This window comes from Ctenocephalides felis, unplaced genomic scaffold (genome assembly GCF_003426905.1).
Source record: "Ctenocephalides felis isolate EL2017-DRISC unplaced genomic scaffold, ASM342690v1 CF-g0.4_SCAFFOLD_01886, whole genome shotgun sequence".
Lineage (NCBI taxonomy): Eukaryota > Metazoa > Arthropoda > Insecta > Siphonaptera > Pulicidae > Ctenocephalides > Ctenocephalides felis.
Genome location: NW_020538040.1, coordinates 103,907,751 through 103,934,677, shown reverse-complemented (window position 1 = coordinate 103,934,677; position 26,927 = coordinate 103,907,751). Strand labels below are relative to the sequence as shown.

General features: G+C 30.0%; 1 protein-coding gene across 1 annotated transcript in view; it reads right to left on the bottom strand.

Moving 5' to 3' along the window:
- The window catches only part of LOC113375624 (lachesin-like), a 312,938-nt gene that overhangs the window by 170,689 nt on the left and 115,322 nt on the right, over positions 1-26,927 (bottom strand). Inside the window, exon 3 of the mRNA XM_026615555.1 lies at positions 16,163-16,348. Within this exon, the coding sequence (XP_026471340.1) occupies positions 16,163-16,348 (186 nt within the window). The remainder of the gene's footprint in view (positions 1-16,162; positions 16,349-26,927) is intronic.

Genomic DNA, 26,927 nt, shown 5'->3' with positions numbered 1-26,927 from the left:
AAGAGCAATATAATTTTTAAGTATACGTTATCTAGTTGCTTTAAAAGATGTATTGTTGATTTTAATTTAGGTTCAACAGATTTTTTATAAAATCTCTATAAAAGCTTATATGTGGTGGGGTAAAAAAAACAATTGAATCTTTACCTTGGCAAAGACGTAAACAATAAATAATGAATGTAAAAATAAGCAGTAAAGAGTAAATAAAGTAAATTAAGTTAAAAAAGTAATTTTACAAGAGATAAAAGTATATTACAAGAGATAAAAGCAGTAAAGAGATTGAATAAATAGTTATTCCAACTCTGCTGATGAATATTTCTGGGTTGAATGCTTTGCTAAGACAAAATACTATATCAAGGTTATATACACTATCATCTCTATAAAAATGTACCCCTGAAATATATATATATATATATATATATATATATATATATATATATATATATATGTTGCATTGGTTAAATAATGTAGCTATTATTTCGCACAATTCCTTCGAATTTATAAGTAAGACATTGAACCTATTTGCTTCCTTACCCCGCCTATAGGAAAAGAAAGAGCAGTCGATAAATGTTTCTAAAACAGCAAAACAATTTCATTCATTCAATGATGAAATAGTTAAGAATTAGAACTGACAAAGTTTTTCTAAAAAAATATTACTTTTTACTTTACTAAGATTTTGCATCATCAATATAAATGCTTGTTTTAAATCATTACAAAAGCCAATGGTTTTAATTATAGCAATGTAATGATCAAAATTGTCAATTAAAATAAAAAAAAAATAATTGTTAAAATTTATTTATTTCTTAATTATTTTTCCCTCTAGTTTTAATTATAGTTGTTAAAAAAATTATAACTTCACTGGTTTTTAAATTAACGATGGGGCATTTACTTGCACATTTAATTGTTAAAAATTATTTATTTATAAAACTGTTTCAGCAGTTTGCCTTAATCAAATACAATACCATGTACAATCATTATATATAATATGTTCTTTTTGTCTAGGTACAAAGTGGTATGTGTGCGATTTCCTCGGTTGATGTATAGCAATATTTCCATCCCTGCATATCTCGGAGATAGAGCAATATTTTGCAGAATTGCACTATTGCAATTTCAAGCCAAGTTCTCCGTTGACGATCCACCAAAATGTTCGACGTATCTCAAGACGCGCACGTAACAAATGATTTGAACCATTACCTTGAAGCATTACTTTGAACTTTATAAAAGATAAGAGCTATTTCACGTATGTAGAATCTAATAAAGCACATTAATTTATTTCTAACTAGTGGTGTATAACATCGTACCTTATGCACTGCTTAAACTTCCGGGTTTATAGTGTGAGTTAGAAAGGAAGATTAGTATCATTTTCATAAATATTTAACAAGAGAATAACAAGATTACATTTGCGTTGGATTGCTAAATATTAGTGAATCATTTGTTTTGTTAATAATTTCATAAACAAACTAGCTGTAAGTGGAATTCTGTCTTAAGGCAATTAAGGCATCGTGCCTTAAGGCAAATTGCTGGAACTTCCCGTACCAAAAATTATTATTTTTTTAAAAACGATTAACATTTTTGACAAAAAAAATACTTTGAAAAAATAAGATTTTTGAGAAACTATAAATTGGACAAAAAATTACTTTTTTTTGAAAAAAAAATTTTTAAAAAAAAAAATATTTTTTAATTTTTTTTTTTTGAAAAAATTTTTTTTTCTTTATTTTGACATATTGTGGAAGGTCTGAACTTTTTTTCAAAGCAATCGTACTGCTTTAACTGCATAGGGACAAAATATAAAGCGCGTAAGCGCCGCGTCGCTGTCTAACGCATAAGCATTGGTACGGAACCCATAGGAATGTCAACAAAATGTATACTTATTGTTAAAATCTCTATAAAATATCTCATAATTTAATGTGCATATGTCTAATGATCATTTTTGACCGCCAAATGGCTCATTTTTTTACTTTTTCCTCCATATCTCCGAAACCGCTAGACCTACCTTCATGAAAATTTTATCGATTCTTCATCTTGTCAATACAAGTGAAATGTTTTTTGAATTATTCAAATCGGACGCTCCGTTCTCTTAAAAACTGAGTTACCGTTTTCGGCACTTTTTGCCCCGTATCTTCGGAACGGCTAGACCTGCCTTCGCCAAAAACTAATCAGCACGTCTCCTTATCAATACGAATCGAATGTTTTTTGAATTATTCAAATCGGTTGATCAGTGTTCCCGAAATCGTCGACGAAAATTTGTATCCGCACATACATACACACACGTACATACATACACACACACATACACACACACACACACACACACACACACACATACATCCATTTTTTCTAAGGTATGCCAAAATATTCAGAAACCTCTGAAACGTAAAGATATATAAAAATTTTCATTTTCGATTTTTTTGCGATTACTATAACTTGCCCTACGGGAAGTTAAACTAGCTGTAAGTGGAATTCTGTCTTAAGGCAATTAAGGCATCGTGCCTTAAGGCAAATTGCTGGAACTTCCCGTACCAAAATTTTTTTTTTAAAAACGATTAAGATTTTTGAAAAAATTTTACTTCGAAAAAATAAGATTTGTGAGAAACTATATATTGGACAAAAAATTACTTTTCTTTGAAAAAAAAAATTTTTTTTTAAAAAATATTTTTTTTTTATTTTATTTTTTTTTGAAAAAAAAATGTTTTATTTTATTTTGACATATTTTGAAAGATCTAAACTTTTTAACTTCCCGTAGGGCAAGTTATAGTAATCGCAAAAAAATCGAAAATGAAAATTTTTATATATCTTTACGTTTCAGAGGTTTCTGAACATTTTGGCATACCTTAGAAAAAATGGATGTATGTGTGTGTGTGTGTGTGTGTGTGTGTGTGTGTATGTGTGTGTGTATGTGTGTGTGTATGTATGTACGTGTGTGTATGTATGTGCGGATACAAATTTTCGTCGACGATTTCGGGAACACGGATCAACCGATTTGAATAATTCAAAAAACATTCGATCCGTATTGATAAGGAGACGTGCTGATTAGTTTTTGGCAAAGGCAGGTCAGACCGTTCCGAAGATACGGGGCAAAAAGTTCCGAAAACGGTAACTCAGTTTTTAAGAGAACGGAGCGTCCGATTTTAATAATTCAAAAAATATATTTGTAAAAAATTTATATTTGTATTGACAAGATGAAGAATCGATACAACTTTCATGAAGGTAGGTCCAGCGGTTTCGGAGATATAGAGGAAAAAGTAAAAAAATGAGCCATTTGGCGGTCAAAAATGATCATTAGACATATGCACATCAAATTATCAGACATTTTATAGAGATTTTAACAATAAGTATACATTTTGTTAACATTCCTATCGGTTCCGTACCAATGCTTATGCGTTAGACAGCGACGCGGCGCTTACGCGCTTTATATTTTGTCCCTATGTAGTTAAAGCAGTACGATTGCTTTGAAAAAAAAGTTCAGATCTTCCACAATATGTCAAAATAAAGAAAAAAAATTTTTTTAAAAAAAAACAAATTTTTTTAAAAAAAAAATTTTTTTTTAAATTTTTTTTTTTTCAAAAAAAAATAATTTTTTGTACAATTTATAGTTTCTCAAAATCTTATTTTTTCAAAGTAATTTTTTTTCAAAAATGTTAATCGTTTTAAAAAAAAATAATAATTTTTGGTACGGGAAGTTCCAGCAATTTGCCTTAAGGCACGATGCCCTAATTGCCTTAAGACAGAATTCCACTTACAGCTAGTTTTCAAAGCAATCGTACTGCTTTAACTGCATAAATACGAAATATCAAAGCGCGTAAGCGCCGCGTCGCCGTCTAACGCGTAAACATTGGTACGGAACCCATAGGAATGTAAAAAAAATTTATACTTATTGTTAAAATCTCTATAAAATATCTGATAATTTGATGTGCATATGTCTAATGATCATTTTTGACCGCCAAATGGCATTTTTTTTTACTTTTTTCATCAGATCTCCGAAACCATTAGACCTGCCTTCATGAAAATTTGACCAATTTTTCATCTTGTCAGTACAAGTAAAATGTTTTTTGAATTATTCAAATCGGACGCTCCGTTCTCTTAAAAACTGAGTTACCGTTTTCGGAACTTTTTGCCCCGTATCTTTGGAACGGCTAGACCTGCCTTCGCCAAAAACTAATCAGCACGTCTCCTTATCAATACGAATCGAATGTTTTTTGAATTATTCAAATCGGTTGATCCGTGTTCCCGAAATCGTCGACGAAAATTTGTATCCGCACATACATACACACACGCACATACATACATACATACACACACACACACACACACACACACACACACACATACATCCATTTTTTCTAAGGTATGCCAAAATTTTCAGAAACCTCTGAAACGTAAAGATATATACAAATTTTCATTTTCGATTTTTTTGCGATTACTATAACTTACCCTACGGGAAGTTAAAAATATTGTATGGACCGAGGCCTAGACTTTATATGCGTACAATAAAAATTATAACTAGCTGTAAGTGGAATTCTGTCTTAAGGCAATTAGGGCATCGTGCCTTAAGGCAAATTGCTGGAACTTCCCGTACCAAAAATTATTTTTTTTTTTTAAAACGATTAACATTTTTGAAAAAAAATTACTTTGAAAAAATAAGATTTTTGAGAAACTATAAATTTGATAAAAAATTACTTTTTTTTGAAAAAAAAAATTAAAAAAAAAATGATTTAAAATTTTTTTTGTCTAAATCTTTTTTTTTGAAAAAAAAAATGTTTTCTTTATTTTGACATATGTTGGAAGATCTGAACTTTTTTTCAAAGCAATCGTACTGCTTTAAATGCATAGAGACAAAATATAAAGCGCGTAAGCGCCGCGTCGCTGTCTAACGGGTAAACATTGGTACGGAACCCATAGGAATGTAAACAAAATTTATACTTATTGTTAAAATCTCTATAAAATATCTGATAATTTGATGTCCATATGTCTAATGATCATTTTTGACCGCCAAATGGCTCATTTTTTTACTTTTCCTCTATATCTCCGAAACCGCTGGACCTACCTTCATGAAAGTTGTATCGATTCTTCATCTTGTCAATACAAATAAAATGTTTTTTGAATTATTAAAATCGGACGCTCCGTTCTCTTAAAAACTGAATTATCGTTTTCGGAACTTTTTTCCCCGTATCTTCGGAACGGCTTGACCTGCCTTTGCCAAAAACTAATCAGCACGTCTCCTTATCAATACGGATCGAATGTTTTTTGAATTATTCAAATCGGTTGATCCGTGTTCCCGAAATCGTCGACGAAAATTTGTATCCGCACATACATACACACACATACATACATACATACATACACACACACACACACATACACACACACACACACATACATCCATTTTTTCTAAGGTATGCCAAAATGTTCAGAAACCTCTGAAACGTAAAGATATATAAAAATTTTCATTTTCGATTTTTTTGCGATTACTATAACTTGCCCTACGGGAAGTTAATAATCGCTAACAAGACTAACGCTCGATAGGCCTGCGTAATTTTTACGTTCCCTTCCAAATTTTTCGATAATTTACAATTGCAGAATTTTTTGTGAGATTTTTTCATTCAATTTTATTCTGATGCATATGTATATATATATATATATATATATATATATATATATATGTATATATATATATATCTTAATTCTATAACGTTGTCAAGACATATTTATGTCCTTCGCTAGAATCTTCAACCTGAACTAACAGTTTCATGAACAGAAATACGAACACAAAACTATAGGCCGCTGTGACTTCAACGGCCTTTAATACATTAAACCACAAACATTGTTTACAAAAATTGTTTTGTTTTTGATTAGACTCATGATTACTAACTCTTAATATACCTAAGTTAATTAGATGTGAAACAAAAATTCGGTTCATAAAGAGTTCTTAATATGTTCCTAATTTGATAAAAATGTAATAAGTTTTTCCAATCAACAAATTTTAATAATTTTCTGAATTATTCTTACTGAATCCAAGATTAAGTAAACACATTCAAGCATATTATTTTATTATAAATTGATTACTTGATATAGATAGAATAACCTCAATTTTCGACCTTCTACTAGTTTCTTCAATATAAAGCTGGTTAAAACTTCACCAAATACCGTATATAATATAGATTTGGTATTTCGTCAGAAATATTTATCAGCAGCAGTCAAATAAAATTTAGTTTAATTTATCTCTTTTAAAATTGCATGCTTAATTCATATTTGATTTACTAATTTCTTATTGTTTAAATCTTTTCCAATGTAGAGTTTTAGTTGATCCTTTTTACCCCACACATATTTGAGCTTTCTTAGAAGTTATGTGAGAAAATCTGTTGAATCTATCTCAAAAATAACAATGCATTTTTTAAACCAATTAAATAATGTATATTTAAATATTATTATTAACCAAAAAACTAATAACAATAAGAATTGCTTTTGTTATGGATTCTTAAACATTGCCGTTTATCTCCTAATTAAATAAATCAAGGTGATAGCTGGTTATACATCTTCTGCCCTCTACTTCCAAATATTGTTGTCAAAAATTCTTTTTGAGATAAACTTCAAGTTTTTTATCCAATTTCAAACTTCAAATGTTTTCGAGATATTGATGATAACTCTTTTTACCCGCGAACCTTTAAGCCTCGCCCTACCCTACAACAAATACAAACATTTTTTTCCTAAGATATAGTTTGAAACGTAAAGGTATGGGAAAATGAATGGTAAAGTTATGAAAAAATCTTACACTTTCTACGAATACATTAATTTACTACAAGCGAAATTAATAAAAAGACATTTGTAACTTATAATTTTATATTACTAATTAGTTTTTCAGTACCTAATAAATATATAATTTTGCCTACTCAGCTCACCTAAATCACTTGTCTCAACTTTTAAAAATTCAATGCATCTCAACTTTCATAAACATTGTCTGGTTATTTGATAATTGTCTGACCGTACTTTGAAATTAACAGTTGATAATGATAATTGTATCACGTTTCGACACTTTAATTTGTGGTATTAGCCAGAATACATTAGAGCTAATATTGCTTAGAGCTAAATGTTTGTTCACAAAAATGCATGTAATATACGCTTCTAAATGTACAAAATATCCTAGAATATTACTGGAGTCATTTTAGCGTTATTAATTTTGAGAAATTTTTCAACTGAATATGTGCTCTCTCGTATCGCTGACTTAATATTAAATGCGTAATATTTGATGTTATATTTCAATCCTTTATACATTATTATTTATAAAAGTATAAATATCTGTGCTTTACATTGTTGTAAAACGAGGAATGTGAAATGAGTTCACCAACTTTTACTCGAGCGATGTGAATTACCGCGCTGAGTGACACTTGTGATTTCTGTACCTCTGAACGCGTTGACATGGAGCACAAGCAGTGACATCATCATTTACATTTTGAATAATTTCTGCAAAAATGTGTATTTTTAGATATACAAATAAATTATAATTAGATATACATATTTATTTATTTATATGAATGCATTTGAAAAAATGTTATCAAAGGTAAAAAATAACTAGCTGTAAGTGGAATTCTGTCTTAAGGCAATTAATGCATCGTGCCTTAAGGCAAATTGCTGGAACTTCCCGTACCAAAAATTATTTTTTTAAAAACGATTAACATTTTTGAAAAAAATTTACTTCGAAAAAATAAGATTTTTGACAAACAATTAGACAAAAAATTACTTTTTTTTGAAAAAAAAATTTTTTTTTGATTTTTTTTTTTAATTTTTTTTTTTGAAAAAAAAATGTTTTCTTTATTTTGACATATTTTGAAAGATCTAAACTTTTTTTCAAAGCAATCGTACTGCTTTAACTGCATGAAGACGAAATATCAAACCGCGTAAGCGCCGCGTCGACGTCTAACGCGTAAACATTGGTACGGAACCCATAGGAATGTAAACCAAAATTATACTTATTGTTAAAATTTCTATAAAATATCTGATAATTTAATGTGCATATGTCTAATGATCATTTTTGACCGCCAAATGGCATTTTTTTTTACTTTTTTTATTAGATCTCCGAAACCGCTAGACCTGCCCTTATGAAAATTTGATCGGTTCTTCACCTTGTCAATACAAGTAAAATGTTTTTTGAATTATTGAAATCGGACGCTCCGTTCTCTTAAAAACTGAGTTACCGTTTTCGGCACTTTTTGCCCCGTATCTTCGGAACGGCTAGACCTGACTTCGCCAAAAACTAATCAGCACGTCTCCTTATCAATACGAATCAAATGTTTTTTGAATTATTCAAATCGGTTGATCGGTGTTCCCGAAATCGTCGACGAAAATTTGTATCCGCACATACATACACACACGCACACACACACACACACACACACACACACACATACATCCATTTTTTTTAAGGTATGCCAAAATATTCAGAAACCTTTGAAACATCGAGAAATGCAAAAATTTTCATTTTCGATTTTTTTGCGATTACTATAACTTACCCTACGGGAAGTTAATAATAATAATAAATCGACATTTGCTTAATAATTTAAGGCTAACCAATATTTCAACTTTGAAGCAACAGAACTCTTTGAAAGAACAATATAAAAACATCAAATAATTTCCATGTTTAATTAGTTTATTATCTTTAATAATTCAATATTAAATTAATTTGCTGACAGAGCAGTATGTTACCAGCAACTTGTAAAAATTGTGCAATAGGAAAACGTACAAATATTGAAGAAAACAATATTTGTTTTACTATTCAACGTTCCGAAGAGAAAGTTAGATTTTGCAAAAAAAATCCAACTGCCTAATTTTATATTTCATCAAAATGTCTAAATCATTTAACGCTGAGAATTGGAGAAAGTTTGTGTGTATATATGTGAGCCAAAATTTGACTCTGCGTTGGCATTTCCTTAAAAACGGCTGCGCCGATTTCAAGTCTTTCAAAGAATTTTGATTAGAACTAGGGATGATTAGTTTTATAAAAGCATTGACCGAGCCGTTTCCATAATTTTAGTAAAAAGTACAAAAGTTTGCGCTTTAAAAATCCTGAATAAATTTAAAAAATTTAAAAACCCTGTGAAAGATATCATCAGCAGGAAATGTTAATGTTACTGCTGCTGATTGGATTAAGTTTATATTCGGCCGGACTGTTTCTCCGTAACTATTTTTTTTTTTTAAACAGAAATCAGAACCTTACGTCCTATGAGCTGTTGGGCTGAAACTTCTCCATACTTCGTATTTTTTAGATCATAACCCAATGCTTAATCCATCCATATTTTATGATTTTTTTAGAATTAATCTAATAGGGCTGACATTTTATTGGTGCAACAATGCCGGGTGAGGGCTATTTTCACTTGGAAACATATTGCTATCTATATTTTCAAGTGAAAATCGTTGTCACTGTTGCCTGACAACAGGCTGCTCGAAGCGAGTATCGAACCCGGGACCTCTGAAACAAGTCCCGTCGCTCTTAACAGCTTACCTACGGGCGAGCCCCCCGTAACTAATTGTTGAGATTGTTGTTTGACGATTCATGAAAATAACAAACATTCCAAAATATTGTAGACCTATAAAGTGATTTATTTATATAATATCACAAAACTTGGACTAATGGCGGTATCAAAATTTCAAAAATTCATCAAACGTTTGAAATTTTCAATTCTTATTGATTAAACCAATTATTTTAAATTTTGCAGTTTCTATTAACGACTAATATCTTTGATTTCGAAATTCTCATAATTTTACAATCAAGCTATTAAAATGTTCAGAGCAAGCCAAACCGAATTAGAATATAACTGTATGCGTTTGAACAAATTTTGTCCGAAGTCTAGCAAATATTATTCAAAGTGATATGATGAATGTAAACAATTTTTTTTGAACAGCAATCAGAACCCAATAGTCCTATAAGCTGTTGTGCTCATTTGACCTAATACTAGTCTGTTTGATAGATGGCAACCCAATCAGTTGTCACATCTCTATATTATATATTATTATTACAATTTCTGTAATAGGGCGAGTATTTTTATTGGTGCAGCAATGCCGGGTGAGGGCTATTTTCACTTGGAAATATATTGCTATCTATATTTCCAAGTGAAAATCGTTGTCACTGTTGTCTGACAACAGGCTGCTCGAAGTGGGTATCGAACCCGGGACCTCTGATTCAGATCCCACCTCTTTTAACCGCTTACCTACGGGCAAGGCCGAATGTAAATAATGAGAAAACATTTCACAAGTCGTGTCGTTAGATAACAAAATTTCAATCCAAAACGTTTGAAACATTTGAAGTAATACCAAGTTCGTCAACAATAAAAATAACTATAATTGGTTAAAAAAAGGTGACTGAATTGATGAATCTCTCAATGATGAATACGTTTTCAGCATGAAATTCCTTACTTTGAATGGATATGATCAGACATACATAAGATAACGTATAAGTTACCCTCGGCCGCTTCGTATGCCGATTCGCGAATTTCAAATATTGTTGCAAAATAACTTGAACTATAAATTATTATATTTATCGTACGTGCCATGCGTTTTAAATACGCGGCCCTGGCGTTCCGCTTCGCCGCACATTCGCATGCATACGGCGGGACGTGCACTCGTTTATTCCGGAGCGAATAAAACATACGAGACGCGGAATCGCGATCGCAATATCACGGCGATAGCGATAGCGAGGCGGCTACCCTGGATTCTGCGACCGGGATGAAAACACGTTTTATTTGTTTATTATAAAAAAAAACTAAAATAGAAACGAAATATCAAAGTGCGTAAGAGCGGCGTCTGAGCCTTACCGTTAAAGATTATAATTCTTGGTTCAGATTGCTAGTCGAGCTCAAAATAAATGCATAAAGAAAGAAGGGAACTGTGACGTCACTTGCTGAACGAGCGTTGCCGACAATCGTCGACTCTACCGATATGAAAATTGAAAGATATCAGCAGGAAATGTTACTGCATACTAGACGTCCTACCGTTATGCCTGTTCGTCTTGTTCTCTTGGAAAGCGAACTTATATGGGTGTTCCTTGCACCGGCAGCGCGTGTACTAGCTTAAGTTATTCCAACTTTTAACCATAAAGTTCCACCTAGATTTGAATGAAATTTTGAATAATAGAAGAAATATATATTACGAATGATGCTAATTTAAAAGTAGTCCCAAGAGCAGCAGTAGTAGGACATGGAAAATATAAAAATATTTTTACCTTTTCATGCACTAACAAATATTTTTTTACATTATTTGTTATGAATAACATATATAAGATCAGTGTGAACAGAATCACGTTAATATTTTTTCCATATCTCTGATATTTCCGACAAAAAGTGAGTTTGAAAATTTGGGCCATTTTCACATGTTTTCAATAATATCTCGGCCAAATGATGAGCTAGGGTGTTGAAAATTGTTGGAAAAGACCTATAAAATGGCATTAAAATCATTTAAATATTGGGGTGTGGCCGATTCTGTATGGAAACACGCTCATATTCTTTCCCTGATTAGAAATTAAAAATTACTGAACTTATTATACGTTGATTAAGCCATATGTCTCGTTGATAATTTAGCTAAAATATGCAATATATTTAATATCTGATCGAGAAATTTTTTTTTTGCTGATGTTACAAAAATAACTCTTTTGTGAAGATATGCAATAAATGATGAATATTCCATTCATAACGTTCGTTTGAAAAAGCCCTGTCTGAATATACATGACATCAACAACATATGAGTGGCATATGATCTTTTACATTTTGAAATATATCAACTGCGTTTTGCTCATATGTATGTAAATTATATATATATATATATATATATATATATATATAATTATTATATAATTAGTGAATCCCAAGAGAAAAGAATTAGATAAATTAATACAACAACATAAATACACAACTATTTCCACAGGAACACCAACGTACTGGCCCACCGATCCAGCAAGAATACCTGACCTCTTGGATTTTTTCATAGTTTCTGGTATTAATAAATCATATATTGAAGTTCAAAATTGTTTCGATTTATCATCTGACCACTCGTCCATAATTGCATCAATCAATACGACAGTTATACCAACAAATCAAGCTCCAGCGTTGCATAACAACAATACAAACTGGGAATTTTATAGAAACATAATTGAAGAAAAAGTTAACTTAAAGGCCAAATTACGAATTCCAAGTGATATTGACAATGAACTTGTCAATTTCAAACAAATCATGGAAAATGCGGTCAAATCTTCAACTCCAAACAAAAATAGTAGTTATAAAATACCCAGTATTAGTCTTGAAATAAAAAGATTGATAGCAGCAAAGAGAAAAGCAAGAAGAATATGGCAGAATTCTCATTATCCAACTGATAAAAAAATACTTAATGAATTAAGTAATAAATTAAAAGTCAAAATTAAACAATGGAATGAGAATAGCTTTAACAATTATTTGAAAAAACTCAACAGATTTGATAACTCTGTGTGGAAGCCTATTGCCAACAAGAAAAAACCTATCATGAATAAATCACCAATTCGGGAAAGCAGTTCTTCAACTTGTTGGGCGAGAAGTGACTCAGAATAATCCATATTATTCGCAGAATACTTAAGCTCAGTTTTTACACCAAATATTTCATTTTCAAATCATAGCTTTCAGTTTTCCACAAACATTGGACAAGATTTTACAGCTAAGAAAACGAAATTTTTTACAGTTAAAAGAATATTCAATGAAATTGAGAGAATAAAAATAAAAAAATCTCCAGGTCCGGATCAAATTACACCCAGAATGCATGAAGAACTTCCAAGAAAGGGAGTAATTTTTATTACATATATCTTTAATGCAATTTTAAGGATGGATTATCGGCCCTCAACCTTCAAGTTAGCGTCTATCATAATGGTTCCTAAACCAGGAAAAAATTTACATTTGGTACAATCTTATAGGCCTATTAGTCTCCTACCAATTTTGTCTAAGATTTTTGAAAAAATTATTCTGGAAGATATAAACAAAGAAGTCAGTCTGCTACCAGATCATCAGTTTGGTTTCAGAAAAGGACATTCTACGATACAACAATGTCACAGACTAGTGGATTCAATTACCAAGACTTTTGAGAAGAATAAATATTGTTCAGCCGCCTTTCTTGACATAAGTCGAGCATTTGACAAGGTATGGCATGAAGGACTTCTTCACAAAATTAAAACATTACTTCTGTTATATTATAAGTTTTTTGAATCGTACTTAAAAAATAGGAAGTTTCAAATAAAAATAGGTAGTGATTACACAGAACCAAAAATTATGAAAGCTGGGGTACCACAGGGAAGCGTGTTGGGACCATTTCTTTATTTACTATTCACATATGATTTTCCGACCAGGTGGCAAACAACAACTGCCACATTTGCAGATGACATTGCTGTTCTTGCAGTCGATGATAATCCAAACCAAGCATCTTCGAAGCTTCAACAGCATCTAAATCAAATTGAAGAATGGGCAAATAACTGGAAAATAAAAATAAATTCTACAAAATTTCACCACATTTTTTTTACACTACGGAAAGAAACATGCCCACCTGTATCATTGAATGGAGAGCAGCTGCCACAAAATGACACAGTTAGATATTTAGGCATGCACTTAGATAAAAGACTGACATGGAAACATCACATAAAAACTAAAATACAACAAATTAAACTAAAAATTAAAGATTTATTTTGGCTCATAGGAAGAAACTCTGTACTATCAATGGATAATAAGGTTTTAATATATAAAACCATTATTAAGCCAATTTGGACCTATGGCATTGAACTATGGGGATGTGCCAGTAAATCTAACATTGTCATGATGCAAAGAATTCAGTCCAAGACTCTTCGTGAAATATGTAATGCTCCATGGTATGTTTCGAACTATACTATTCACAACGATCTGAACATACCTTATATTAAAGATGTTATCAAGGACAAAAGCATCACTCATAACCACAAGATTGAAAACCAAGGAGAAGACTTAAAAGAAACTGGCCCATAGATCTACTCGAGTAGATATATTATCTTTAAGTGGTCACTCAATGGAGTGATCCTGATACTATTATTTTATTATTATTATTATTATTATTATTAATATTATTATTATTATTATTTTATTATTATTATTATTATTATTATTATTATTTTATTATTATTATTATTATTATTATTATTATTATTATTATTATCATTACTATTATCATTCTCATTATTATTCTTATTATTATTACTGTTATCATTATTATTATCATTATTATTATCATTATTATTTATATTATTATTTCATTTATTATATACATATATATATATATTTTGTTGTTAAACCATAGCAGAATAGCTTATAAAATTTTATGTAATTTTGATTGCTGTTTATTAATTAATAAAAAAAAACGAGTTAAAAAAAAAAATGTACAAGTTTAGAAATAAAAATCATTGTTTTGTAAACATCTCCGTCAAATCAAAACAAACAATGTGCCTACACTGGCTTTGCTGGTGAAAGAATAATAGCGCACTTAGACTTTTTTTTGGACAATTTTTTTTTCTGAAAGTGATTCGGATAATCGGCGATTCGGATAGTCGAAGTTCGGATAATTGGAGTTCTACTGTATATATATATATATATATATATATATATAATATGTATATACATATTTATTTAAACATAAATACACTATACTCTTGTTTGCATTATTTTATTAAATAATGTTTCATGCTACAAAAGTGTAGAGAGAGTGATATGTTTTATTATCCATATAAATATATAACTAATAGTATTGACAATTTTATAAAATATAGGTTTAAATTTTGCTAATGATTAAATCGACGTAAAAGAATTTTATCTCATACAAATTTACAAATTATATAAATTATATAAAATTTGAACTGGAAATTGGCATGTAAAAATAATAACTTCTTACAATAGACAAATCTTTCAAGTTATATTTGTATTTTACTATATGTATGCAGCATCTATATGTATGAAACACAGAAAATAAAATCAGTGATTGTTTCACTTTGAAAGATTTAGTAAATCAATATAATATTAATATAAAATTAAGAACGCGAGACGCATGTAAAAAAAAAATGTACCACACAATATAGGAACGCAATAACGAACTATTACAAAATTGATCCTATACCATTGCCTAATATATGTTTATTTATAATATAGAATATGTTAGAATAGTTAAACTTTTCGGCACTTTGCATTGAAACATCAAAAAAATTATCACGCAGATTCTATCCTACAAGCTAAATGGTAAATTATACGTGAAAACGTGATGGGACAAACGATGCAGAATAAAATAACGAATAAATTGATATATAATTCGATATGTGTGTTCATATAATTTAGTTGAGGTTTACCAATTTTCCTTGAATTTCAGAATCGCAACCTTCCCATAGGTCAAACCGTTTGAAATACGAAATTTCAATATATGGAAGAAATACTAATATTATTGAGATTCTAACTCTGTATAATATTTAGTACGGTTTCTTTATAGAAGTATCGAATAGTGTGAATAGTTGGTGCAACCTAACCGTACTTTGCATTTCAACATTTGAATATTCACACAGATTTTATACTACAAGCTAAACGGTAAAAGATACAAAGTAGTACGAATAGTGTGAATAGTTGGTGCAACCTAACCGTACTTTGCATTTCAACATTTGAATATTCACACAGATTTTATACTACAAGCTAAACGGTAAAAGATACAAAAAAACTTTGTTTGGACGAAAGATGAAGAAAATTTCGAATAAAATGATATATAAATCGTTATGTGTGTTCATGTGATTTTCTTGAGATTTTGCAATTTTCCTGAAATTTTACGGCTGCGACTCTAGACCACGCCTTGTGGAATACGAAGTAGCGATATATGAAAAAAGAACTAACAATTTTGAGAAGATTCTAACTATGTATAATACTTTATATGATTTCTATATGAAAATAAGATATAGTTTGAATAGTTGCTCAAACCTATCCGCACTTTGCATTTAAACATCTTCTAAATAATCACGCAAATTCTATACTACAAGCTAATCAGCTGTAATGCAGTATTTAATAAGTACGATACGAAATTTTCTCGTTTTCTCTTAGCGATTGCAGCCACAAATTAAGAATTTGTGTTCCTGTATTGACTAATTTCTAATGTAATAATTATTATAACTCACCTGGCTCTTCATGGGGTCCGTGTTGATCTGACACATGTACATGCCGCGGTCCTCCTCGGCGACGTCGCGGATGTGCAAGTTCCATGTAGAGTGGTCGCTGTGTGAGACGGACACCCGAGGATTGTGGGTTATCACGTGGTCGTGGATCGCTTGGATGGCTTTCGTATCGGCTTTAACCCAACCGACCTGAAAAGAAGATATACGAATATTAGAAAAAGTAGAAAATTATTAATAAAGAATGATGTATTAATTTGATCAAGTAGTAGTGTATGGTTCTGTGAATAAAGTTAAATATTGTATGAAGAATAATGTTGTGCATTATTAAAAATAACAAATGCATATATCAACAAAAATAGTGTTTATCAAGAAGTTAACACCTCCTTATGTATGTACATACATAGTTTCAGAAATTACATTACATACAAATACTAAACTTCTTTTTGACTATTATTGAACAGCAATCAGAACCATACGCCCTATGAGCTGTTGGGCTGAAACTTCTCCTTACTTCGCATTTTTTAGATGGTAACCCAATGGTTAATCCATCCATATTTGATGATTTTTTGTTATTAGAATTAATCTAATAGGGCTGACTTTTTATTGGTGCTACAATGCCGGGTGAGGGCTATTTTCACTTGGGAACATATTGCTACCTATATTTCCAAGTGAAAATCGTTGTCACTGCTGCCTGACAACAGGCTGCTCGAAGTGGGTATCGAACCCGGGACCTCTGAAACAAGTCCCGTCGCTCTTAACCGCTTACCTACGGGCGAGCCCAAATACTAAACTGCAGCATTAATCGTGCAAAAATGTGACTTGTAGGTATGTATATACAAAAAATTATTCGCTGTTGGGATAACCGAGGGTCGGATTAACTAGATTCTACTGTATTGTAAAAAAAAAAAACTAGTGGGACATGGCATTGTGCTTTAAGTTCGAACTTTCAGTGTTTTCTTTTTTATTTTTTTTAACTTTTTTGATATGTTTTGCTAATTCTGAATACATCGACATTTTAGAAAAACTTAAGTTGTTTTGAAATTTTAAACTTTTAAATGTTTTGAAATTTTTCGAAAATTTTGAAACCCATTCAAGTCGGTTGATCCATACCGCCGAGAATGTCAAGAAAATTTGTTTGAACTATATAAGTGAACTTTAAACATTATAAATCTTGATACGGCCCAAAAAATAGAAACAATTTTTATACTTGATATTAAAATGTCTAATAAATATTTGATAATTTGATATGCTTATGTCTAATAATAATTTTTAATAGCCAAATGGCATGTTTTTAAGTTTTTTACTTGATTTCCAAAACCGCTGGATCTGCCTCACAAAACATCCATCAATTTTTCATTCTATCAATACAAATAAAATGCCTTTTAAATGATTTTTGAGACTTTTTGCCCCGTATGTTTGAAACGGTTAGACCTGTCTTTGCCAAAAATAAATCAGCCGGTCTTTTCATTATTATAATGTTTTTTGAATCATTCAAATCGGTTGAAATATATCATGTTTTATAAACCGTTTTTTTTTGTTATATGTAATGATATTTTGGAAATTTAGTTTAAAAGTAAATAAGTTTCTGAAAACATTTTGTAAAAATATTTATAAATTGTAAAATAAATTTAAAAATCTTTCAAAATACTTAAAAGTGCTGCATGCATAAAATGTATCATTAATATCATAAGCTAAATACCTATCTAGTAGTTAGTAACTGCTATACACACGTTGTAAACCTGAAAAAAAACTTTTTCGATTTAAGTAATAAAGTCTTATATATTACATCTAACGTCTCAAATCTTACAAGTTTATATAAATTTGAATTTTAAAATCAAGATAGAATAATTAATTTATACAAAATCTCCCAAAGTTTTATAGAACTGTCATAACTAATATCATTTTAATTTAAATTTTTCTAAGGCACTAAAACAAAATCTGATATTAGTTTAATAGTAAAAACATTATCAAAACCTTTATGAAAAATCTGGTAATTTGATGAGCAATCATCAAGTATTCATCTTTTGCCGTCGAACAGTGTTTTTAGTACTTTGTTTGCTGTAATAAGATAGGCCTTCATTTGATACTTTATTTGAAATCAAATTTTGAGTCGCTTAAATTCACACACACACACACACACATATATATATATATATATATATATATATATATATATACATAATATTGTCAAGCTGGATGTATTTGAAATCCAATTAACTGTAATTAAGGTCAAACAGAGTAATTGTAAACAGCGGGTTTATGCAAATATTTGCCAGCTGAATTTTGAGTGAACAGGATAATGATAATATGGCTTATCTTTCAGATGATTTGGCTTGCTTTATCATTCATTTGATTATTCTCTCTCAAACGCAGAATATATGAATCTGTATCATGGCATCGAGCCTTAAATTAAATTGAAATTTTAGAAATAATTGAAATAACCTTGGTGAGGAGCCCATCATGTTTCTGTTTATGTACCTATCGTAAGTCGTAAGTATTTGTGAAAAACCGAGGGTACTTACGTTTTTCTCTATGTTTCGGAAATGTTTAATCGGAAAAATAATACACAAAAATTATCTGACATGACGATTAATGTCATATAATGTCGGTCTGAAACAAATGATAATACTCAATTCGACCCAAAAAAATCGATAATAGAAAATGAATCAGTGAGTCTAAATAAAAAATAAAACAAACAAATTTTCATATAATATGATTTGAAATTCATAAAATTGTTGTTATGGATTAGCTATGGATCACATCCCACAAATATAAAATTAATTAAGGATTACAGAAAATATACGACGGAAATGCTGCCATTTGATTTGAACATGATGAGAACTAAGCACAACATGATAATACAATCCAAAGAAAGTTTATTGAACAAATATAATAAGGCCAGTGAAACCATTAAATCCCTTATTGCTGATCTAGAAAATATGGAACACAGATTAGGACAAACTTTGAAGCGCATAAGAGAAGAACTTAAATATAATTAGACAAGCAAAATGAAATCCGAAAAAAAAACAAGAAAATGTTGATTTATAATTTATATGGTCTTGAAATTAAATTCTGTGATATCTGTAAAACCTGAATTTCAAGTTTTTGTAAAATTACTTTTGCTTACAGTGATGAATACATACATTTATACATTTTATTTTTACATTCTAATTTTAATTGTGAATATGTTACTATGTCAACTAATAAATTAAACACATCTTATATATTGTTCTAATGACCAAATGAACATTTAAGATACATAAATTAGAGCACTATATCGCAAATAATATTATATTGCACCTTGTTGTAGTGTGATAATTAACTTTTCACTGATAGCAAAGTCATACATTTTTTTAGCGTCAAAAATAAGCCGAAAGTAAAGAATATTTGAATCAATTTGAATGCGGGAATTATATAAAGTACATTCAATTTTAGCAAGCTTAATATTGAAATATTCGATATTAACGAAACCAAATTTTGCACAGTACACAAGCAGTTCAAAATCTAAATGTTTAGTTAAATAATTCGAATAGTTGAAAATTTCAATAATTTTGTATTTAATTGATATTGTAATACTATACCTTATGAATAATAATATAATACTGAAATTATAATTTTCAAAATGATGGAGTAATTCAAACGTGATACTCAATATAAAGAAAGAAAATAAATCTTCAAGACTGGTAGTGCATGGCAATGTGCCTTAAGGAAAAGTGCTGAAACTTGAGAAATAAAAATAATAAATAATCAAAAAATATTGATCAATGATTACCAATAAATGTTTCAAATATCTTCAAGTAGATTAATATAAATAGTATAAATTCTATCATTAGTATTTTTTTATTGCTGTGACCTTATTGTACAAAAAAGTTGTTAACAAAAGATGTAAACAAATATAAACAAAACCTAATCAAACACAATTTGAATCAATTCATTCAACGATCTTATCTCATATTATAAAAGATTATTTGGAAGAAACAGAATTGTAAACTTAACCCTTTCGACTCGGATGCCGCCGCTCCGGCGGCATAGTCATTTTACCGTTGCGCTCGGATGCCGCGACGACTTGTCGCAAACTAAATTTACATTTAATTTTTTAAAAATTAATTTACTATTACATTCATTTATTGATTGATTTATTAATTTTATAAATAAATATATACCAAAATTAATTTATTAGCTCATGATCCCCATAATTCTAATAAAGATCTGTGAAGAAATGATTTTTTAAACAATATAGCATGGTTTTGAGTGCAATTTTTTTTAATTTTCAATTTTTTTATTTTATTATCATAATAACTATATTTAAAAGCAATATAACCACATTTTGAAAAAAATCCGATACAAAAAAAAATTCCGAGTTGAGAGATAAGTATAGCACTATAATATTCCGAGCGCAGCGTACCGACTGGCAGTCCGACTCCCGAGTCGAAAGTGTTAAAATAATTTATTTAAGTGTGCCTTAGAATTTCCGAATGATGTGAAAAAAAGACTTTTTTTTACCTATTTTAAAATAAACTAGTGGGGTGTATGGCATCGTGCCTTAAGGCAAATTGCTGGACCTTCCCGTACCGTAACGAAATCTTCGAGGAATACTGAATGTTTTCAAATAGATCATTATAAATATTGTAACACTTTCTAATATTTATAAGAATTATATAAACTAAATTGCAAAGTTGAAATTATTTGTTTTTAGGTATATTAAAACTATAGTCAGAATTAAAAATCAAGTCTGAAATATTTTCGATATACAAAAAAAAAATATTTTGAAAAAAAAAAAAAAAGAAGTTGAAACAAAAAAATTGTTTTTTCCAAAATCAATTATTTTGTTAAGACAAGCAGGAAGTTCTTTGAATCATTTAAATCGGACGCTTAGTTCTCTCAAAAACTGTGATTTTTGCACATTTAGCTCCGTATCTTCGAAACGGCTGGGCCTGCCTTTGCTAAAAACTAATAAACACTTCTCCCAATCATTATTAATTGAATATTTTTTAGATCATTCAAATCGGATACTCCGTTCTCTCAAAAGCTTGATTTCTATTTTCTGCACTCTTTGCTCCATATCTCCGTAACTGCTGGATCTGCCTTTGCTAAAAACTAATCAGCTCCTTTCTCTATCAATAGGAATCGAATGATTTTTGAACCATTCAAATCAGTTGATCCGTGCGCACGAAAACGTGACTGGAAATTTGTATCCATACATACATACACACACACACATACACACACAGACATCCATTTTTTCTGAGGTATGCCAAAATGTTCAGAAACCTTCAAAACGTCGAGAAATGTAAAAATTTTCAATTTCCATTTTCGGCCCATTACAATAACTTACCCTACGGGAAGTTAATAAAATAATAAAACATCAGTAATTGTTAAGTAATCATAAGCCAAATGAAGATTCAATAGACAAACATTTTCTATTAATTTAATTGTGCTAAATATTAAACAATTTTTAGGCGGTAGAACTTTACCCTCATAGAATGTTCGATTTTATTTGTTTGAATTTGACATATACCTTTAATGCTTTGTTTCTCTAGGCAATTTTTCATTTTTGCGAACGCCACATTTAAAAATTTACCTTATATATATATATATATATATATATATATATATATGGGGGTTTGTGTGTGTTTCTGGGAGTCTATTTCTCATTTCGAGTAGCATATTAGGAAAACTGGCTAATTAGCAAACGTTATTATGAAGTAAATATATTATTGTTTGAAATCAATATCATTTATATAACGTACCCTTTCTAAATAAGCTGCGTAAATTTTTCATGAGTTATAGACCCTTGTTACAGAATCGATTTACGCCTGTGTCTTCACACGTGGTAAATAATTAACTTGAAATTCAGTCAATTCACATACGATCACTCCAACTGACATTTTAGAAGATCGGCATTGACTTAGCTATTTTTTCTTTTAAGTATTTATTCACAAATATATAGTAAAACTAATGTTTAATTCAATTGCAACTTAAAAACATAAATCGTCTTTAAATTCAAATAAATATACAAATGTAATGACATATTAATATGTAATTTACATGTACGAACAAGGCATTTAGTAATATATTGATTTAATAATAATATTTTGATTAATGTAATAATAATTTAATTGATATAATCAAATTATAATATAATAGTAAAGTAATAATAATTATAATAAAAAATACGTATTTAGCACAATATTCTGAAAATCTTCTATTACATTTGAAATAAATTAGTATTAATTAAATACAATTGCACGACGCGGAAAATAAAGGTTTAAATTAATTGTAATGATATCTTGAACTCAAACAGACTAGAGATGGAAATATTATTAGATAGAATAAATGTATAGCACTTAAACCACATTTTTATTGTTTCACCCTGAAAAGAACGACGAAGTAAATAAAAAACTAGCTGTAAGTGGAATTCTGTCTTAAGGCAATTAGGGCATCGTGCCTTAAGGCAAATTGCTGGAACTTCCCGTACCAAAAATTATTATTTTTTTAAAAACGATTAACATTTTTGAAAAAAAATTACTTCGAAAAATAAGATTTTGAGAAACTATAAATTTGACAAAAAATAACTTTTTTTGAAAAAAAAAAATTGAAAAAAAAATTATTTAATTTTTTTTTTTTTAAATCTTTTTTTTGAAAAAAAATGTTTTCTTTATTTTGAGATATGTTGGAAGATCTGAACTTTTTTTCAAAGCAATCGTACTGCTTTAAATGCATAGAGACAAAATATAAAGCGCGTAAGCGCCGCGTCGCTGTCTAACGGGTAAACATTGGTACGGAACTCATAGGAATGAAAACAAAATTTATACCTATTGTTAAAATCTCTATAAAATATCTGATAATTTGATGTGCATATGTGTAATGATCATTTTTGACCGCCAAATGGCATTTTTTTTTACTTTTTCTGTTATATCTTCGAAACCGCTAAACCTGCCCTTATAAAAATTTGATCAAATCTTCATCTTGTCAATACAAGTAAAATGCATCGAATTATTAAAATCGGACGCTTCGTTCTATTAAAAACTGAGGTACCGTTTTTGGCACTTTTTGCCCCATATCTTCGGAACGGCTAGACCTACCTCCGCCAAAAACTAATCAGCACGTCTCCTTATCAATACGGATCGAATGTTTTTTAAATTATTCAAATTGCTTTATCCGTGTTCCCGAAATCGTCGACGAAAATTTGTATCCGCACACACATACATACTACGCACACACACACACACACACACACACACACACATACATCTATTTTTTCTGAGGTATGCCAAAATGTTCAGAAACCTCTGAAACGTAAAGATATATAAAAATTTTCATTTTCGATTTTTTGCGATTACTATAATTTACCCTACGGGAAGTTAATAAATTAAGTTAAAAAAAATACAAGAAATAAATGAATAGTTATTCGAACTCTGCTTGTTAATATTTCTGACAAAATTCCAGATCAAAGTTATATACAGTGTTATATCTGTAAAAAATGTAGTCATGAAATTTATATTTTGCATTGGTTGAATAATGCTATTACATCGAAAACTCCCTTTAAATGATAATTATTGGACTTGTTTGCCCCATGGCCGTCTCATTTTATCCCGCCTACGGGATAAAAAGGATCAGGTATCAAATTCTTGAAAAACAGCAAAGAAAGATTTCACTGAACATAGTCAGATAATTGTTTGTTTGATACGAGTTGTTATTGTGATATAATTCGTTTGGGTTTCACAATATAATTGCTCAAATTCAAATTAGAACTTTATGCCCTGACTTACGCAATCATAATTAAATAAAATATATTTGTAAACTAAGACAACTTTGCAGTGATATCGAACAATAAGTTTATTTTAAGCTGTTATTAGTTAGTGTAGTTAGCTGATGTTAATTTAGTGTTATTCAAGAAGGGAACCTAGAGGCCAACTATTCTCCTTTCTGTCGAGATTATACCTAAACATATATCTAATAGTGCTGTGCAGATTGAATGCACAAAAACCAATATTTTATCATATTTGAGACCTATCATGTCAAATAAGTCTGGTATACTACTTTATATCACGCTGGCAGAGAATGGAATCGAACTTAAAACTTGTGACTGCATGTTCTTACGACTAGACAACGGCTAACTTAATCTAATTGTAAGATAACTTTTAAAAGTTTTAAACATTTGTGAAAGCTTTGAAAATATTATATTTGAGAATTTTTGACAAAAAAGACGTTTTTGAAAAAAATGATTGTTTTTGTATTTTAATTTTTTTTTAAATTTGTTTTTTAAACAAACGCGCTACGTGACTGTTTGAAAAATAATTTTGAATTATTTAAATCGGACGCTTCGTTCTCTCAAAATCTTAATTACCATTTTTGGTACCTTTTGTGGAGTATATTCGTAACGGCTGAGACTGCCTTTTCCAAAAACTAATCAGCACGTTTTTCGATCAATTGAAATCCATTTTTTTTATTCATTCAAATTGGTTGATCCGTGTTCTCAAAATTGTTGACGAAAAATATATCTCCACATACAGACCCACACATATTTTTTGAGATTGTTTAAACTTACTCTATGGAAGTTAAAAATTGAACAATCAAATGTCTTTCAATTTTTAAAAAACGTCGAGTGATGAGGTGAGATAATTTGAACATACATAAGACAACTAAGCTTCTTTAGATACATAAAGATCCATAAACATCGCTAGTCCATATCTCAATTTTGAAAAATTCACTATAGGCACAGACCCTAATATTTGTTATGATCACAGTATGTAATTCACAACTGCGTGTACAGAACATGATTCTATAAATAATATTGATCCCCCCTTGCTAGCAGTACTAAATGGAACTTTTCTAAATTCCCCCAACATATGTACGATTCCTATTTCCTTAATTAGTCGTCAATCAATCCATGCAAAATGTACTCGAGCACATGACACGCTCGAACACCTAGTAGTAGCTACGCGCCGGCAATAATAATGCGATCATAAATGCTACTGCCGCCGAGTTAAGAATGTGCTCGTCTGTTCATAATTTATCACGTTCGTATGACATCACGTACGATATAAGTATTATTAGGTGATGTAATTCACAGATACACAAACCCCCACGAGAAGACGAACCCGACGACGACAAGAGGATACGCGACGTACAATGAGGACGATGTAAATAATAGATTCACTTCGCGGATCAGCATTGTCCTCAACGCTTCGTGATTGCGACGACGAACAGATGTACCGAACGTTACGTTGATGTTTTTGAAATAACACGCTGAATATTGCGATTGCGATAGAGTTTAGGGAAAACGGCGTTGAATTTGTTATAGGCACTTGGAACATATAATCATTTACAAAACTTATTTTTGAGAAAACAGAAATTGTTACTATGAAACAAATCCAAGCTTAATTGCAGGGGTTCATCAACTTCAATTTAGAAGTATGTATTTTATTATTTAATGTATTTCATACATTGAGGGTGTTACATATAATTTTTTACTCTTAGGTATTACAAGCTTATATGATTTAGATCATTTCCTTATCTATGAATTATATATTCTCGTACAATTGATTTTACAATGTTTTGTGGCCAGGAATTGAAATTTTACATTTACCGTCAGAGTAGGGGGTTTAAATATATGCATATGATTAGGGGGAAGTCCCCGAGTGCCGAACACCTAAGGTTATTTATAAATGAATCAAAAAATATTTTACGAAATGATGTGTAAAAATTATGACTTATGTTAGATAACAAAGTTAGAAATCAAACTAAATTAACAAAAACGCAATCTTTGCTAAACATAATTAATACTATCAATCAAACTTTGGTAATAAAAATGTGATTTTACGAAGTGGCACCTAGTACCGGACATTCAAAATAACCAGCAGCATTGAACACATATGTAGTCAACTCCACACTATGGATTATCTGCACATTTGTGTTTGACGAATATTCTTAGATATTGCAAAAAAAAACACTAATTATCCCCTTTTGGTTGAGCCGCACCGATACTCTCAGCTGGAGCATTCATCATAAGATTTTCAATCTTTTATTAGAAAATACAAAAAATGGGGGTATGTAGTGACGGTTAGCACTCATACAGAACAAAATTAAACTAGCTGTAAGTGGAATTCTGTCTTGAGGCATTTATGGCATCGTGCCTTAAGGCAAATTGCTGGAACTTCCCGTACCGAAATGTTCGAGGAATACTGAATGTTTCAAATAATAGATATTATAAATATTGTAACATGTCTAATATTTATGAGAATTATATAAACTGAATTGCAGAGTTGAAAATATTTGTAAAGTATATTAGAACTATAGCCAGAATTAAAAATAAAATCTGAAATATTTTGATAAAACTAAAAAAAAAAAAAAAAAAAAAAAAAAAAAAAAAAATTGAACAAAATTTTTTTCCAAAATCAATTATTTTGTTAAGACAAGCAGAAAGTTCTTTGAATCATTTAAATCGGACGCTTAGTTCTCTCAAAAACTGCCATTTTTTACATATTTAGCTCCATATCTTCGAAATGGCTGGGCCTGCCTTTGCCAAAAACTAATAAGCACTTCTCCCAATCATTACTAATTGAATGCTTTTAGAGCATTCAAATCAGATACTGCGTTCTCTCAAAAATTCGATTTCTATTTCTGCACTCTTTGCTCCGTATCTCCGAAACGGCTGGACCTGCCTTTGCCAAAAACTAATCAGCTCTTTTCCCTATCAATAGGAATCGAATGTTTTTTGAAAATTCAAATCGGTTGATCCGTGCGCCCTAAAACGTGACTGGAA